Raw genomic sequence first — 2,932 nt, forward strand, 5'->3', positions numbered from 1 at the left:
ATCAAAGAAACCAATATCATCAATTTGAATAAAGACCAAGTTTAACCTACCAACAACAACTCTATAGTTATTGTAACAAAAAACTTCTTTCTTCCATCTTTTGATCTCAGCTTTTAGGATTTTGAATTTGTGAGACAAGATATACATAGGGTATGTAACAACCATTTAAAAAAAAATAACTAGTTTATTGGTTAAATTAATAAGAAAAATAAATAACTAGTTTATTTGTTAAATTAATAAGAAAAAAGGGCATTATTGTAATATTTGGACAAATGAAGGGTAATGGCATAATTTCAGCTATACATCTCAACCTTTCTTCTTTTCGTAAAACATGACCCCTTTCTTCTTTTTCTCACTGATCCCTTTCTTCTTGTTACTGTCCTTCATCCACCCAATCTTCATCTTCAACCTCTCATTTTCCTTATTTTCCTTCATTTTTCAAATCAATTAAACCAAAAGCTTTTAGAACCATTTTTAAACTTGCATGTATCATCTGTTCATAACCAGATTCAACCAAGGAAGCAGCAAGGGATAATAACCCAAAAATGAAGAACTTGAGTCGAAGTGGCAATTCAGGAAAAAGGGGAGCTCAACAATCAATCTAATTAGAATGTCTTCTCCCTTATCACAAACAGTGAGTTCCTATCATTCTTCATTTAAGAAATTTCTCCAAGACTTGTGCATGCATGTTAGTTTTGAGAAGTTTTTGTTGAAATTTCTTTCAATTAGATTGTTAAGAAATGTTTTAGGTGCATACATTTTGTTTTAGTTACTAATGGATAGAAAATTCTATTTTTTTTATCCCAAATAATCAATGCATGAGAGGTGTTTGATGAAAATACTGCGATAACGGCTGCAGGAGCTTTGTGGTATTTAAGTTTGGTTTTCTAAATAAAAAACAAAACTATGTAAACAAGTCTTAGAATCATATTTTTCATGAATTATTGATTTCAAATTTTGAGATGAGACCAACTATGTTGTGTTTATAGGTGAGTTCATTTTATTAAAGGGTTTTTGTTGTTGTTGTTATGATTAGGGATTTCATTTTCTAGAGTTGTTGAAAATAAGTTAGAACGTAGGCTGTTGTTTATGGTTGTGATGTTTGTGAATGAATTATGTATTAGGAAAAATTTAATTGTATGTGCATCACTAGATTTAAGGTGATTATGCTTGTCGAGCACGATTTATGCTCGTTACCGCTGTTGTTGCCTCTGATGTGTGTTTGTGAAATTGTGTTATGTTACGCTAATTTCGTTTAGAATGATGATTTTAGGTGCTGAAATTTTTGAGTGAACTATTTTGGATTATTACAGATTAGGAGAATTAGAGTGCGATGAAATGAAATTTTGCATATAGGTGTTTTTTTTAAAACTGCATTCAAATGATTTTTTCATGACTTTGATGTGTTACTAATTTCATGACTTCAATGTTACTTTTATATTCCCGACTATAATATTTATTTTGAATTAAGGACTTAGGATTAAATTATTATGAGTTTCGTATATCACCTAAAGTTATTTATAATTGTTATGAATGAATAATGCATTTTATATATGACATAAAAAGTGCACTTCATACAAAACATTTCAAGTTTTATACAATATCATTAATCACATCATGCATGGCCTTACTCACCGTGGGATATTTAGGTTATTCCAGGCATGGAATAACAGGTAAAGGAGAACAATCAAAACGCTGATTGGGGTTTGGCCAGACCATATATATAAATAGACATGTATAATAATAATAATAATGATTTTTTTTTTCTTCTTGAGATGTATAACTACTTTTGTATGTTTTATACACTTTTATGAAAGAAACTCTTTGGGGTTGTTTTCCTCTTATTTATAGGGCTCACTGAGATATTTTATCTCATCCCAATTTTTTTTTCTTTAGCAGCTGGAGGAACATGAGACATGAAAATTAGCATCAGAAGATCAGTTCCAAACTCCTGGACTTAGAATTTGAATTTTTTTGTTTTATGATGTAATCAGACAATCGTAGTTTGTTTTCAAGATGTAATATTTTATGAATCTACTAAACATGTTGTAAACTATATTTCTAAATGTATTTTTCAGTTATGATGGTGATTCTAATTTACTATTCATTATTAATTACCTCTGTTTTATTAAGGTGTAAGGGTCCAATTATCATATTCTAGACAAATGATAATGGGTCTTACATTTTGGTATCAGAGCCATGTCGATTCATTTGGACTATGGATTATGGGTTAGGAATTAGAATATCTTTGTTTTACTATACATTCTCATTATCATTTCACCTAATATTAAGTCTGATCAACTTAGGATTTTTTGTATGGTATGCAGAATTATGGTTGAATGATCTAGGAGGAATCTTAACCCTGAAGATAGTATGACTCCACCATCCACTGCTGAACCATGGGAAAAGGTTATGGAAGCTATTCAAATGCAAGCAACGGCTACCCATAATCTGGTACAACAAATGGCAATGCAAAGAGATAACACTGCAAATGCCAACAGGGTGTTTTATGATTTTCTTAAGTTGCAGCCTCCAACATTCCAGGGTAGCCACAATCCCTCAGAGGCTCAAGCCTGGTTGAATGAGATTAAAAAGGCATTTGAAGTAGTGCCTTGTATTGAAGAACAAAAAGTGGCATTTGATGCCCATCTACTAAAGGGTGGGGCAGAGTATTGGTGGAGGAGTGCAAAGACTTATCTTCAGACTCAAGGAACCCATATGAATTGGGAACACTTTGAGGTGGCCTTTTTAGACAAGTATTATCCAAAAAGTTCCAGAAGACAAAAAGAGTTGGAGTTTGTGCACCTCCAACAAGGAGACATGTCTGTTGCAGAGTATGTTGTTAAGTTTGAAGAATTGGCTAGATTTTCTCCACATGCTCAATATGCACCCACAGAAGAATGGAAGATAAACCAATTTGAATGGGGATTGA

The 2,932-nt window shown here is 32.0% G+C and overlaps 1 protein-coding gene and 1 long non-coding RNA gene across 2 annotated transcripts in view; both read left to right on the top strand.

The window, feature by feature from the left end:
• Positions 1 to 368: 368 nt before the first annotated feature.
• Positions 369 to 2,081, top strand: LOC140920861 (uncharacterized). The gene is made up of 2 exons (XR_012163428.1): positions 369 to 634; positions 1,897 to 2,081. It is a non-coding gene; the product is annotated as an uncharacterized lncRNA (long non-coding RNA).
• A 292-nt stretch (positions 2,082 to 2,373) lies between these two features.
• The window catches only part of LOC113786998 (uncharacterized), a 1,598-nt gene continuing 1,039 nt past the window's right edge, over positions 2,374 to 2,932 (top strand). The window contains exon 1 of the mRNA XM_073369540.1: positions 2,374 to 2,859. Coding sequence (XP_073225641.1) covers positions 2,374 to 2,859 — 486 coding nt within the window. The remainder of the gene's footprint in view (positions 2,860 to 2,932) is intronic.

Source organism: Cicer arietinum, chromosome 6 (assembly GCF_000331145.2).
Source record: "Cicer arietinum cultivar CDC Frontier isolate Library 1 chromosome 6, Cicar.CDCFrontier_v2.0, whole genome shotgun sequence".
Lineage (NCBI taxonomy): Eukaryota > Viridiplantae > Streptophyta > Magnoliopsida > Fabales > Fabaceae > Cicer > Cicer arietinum.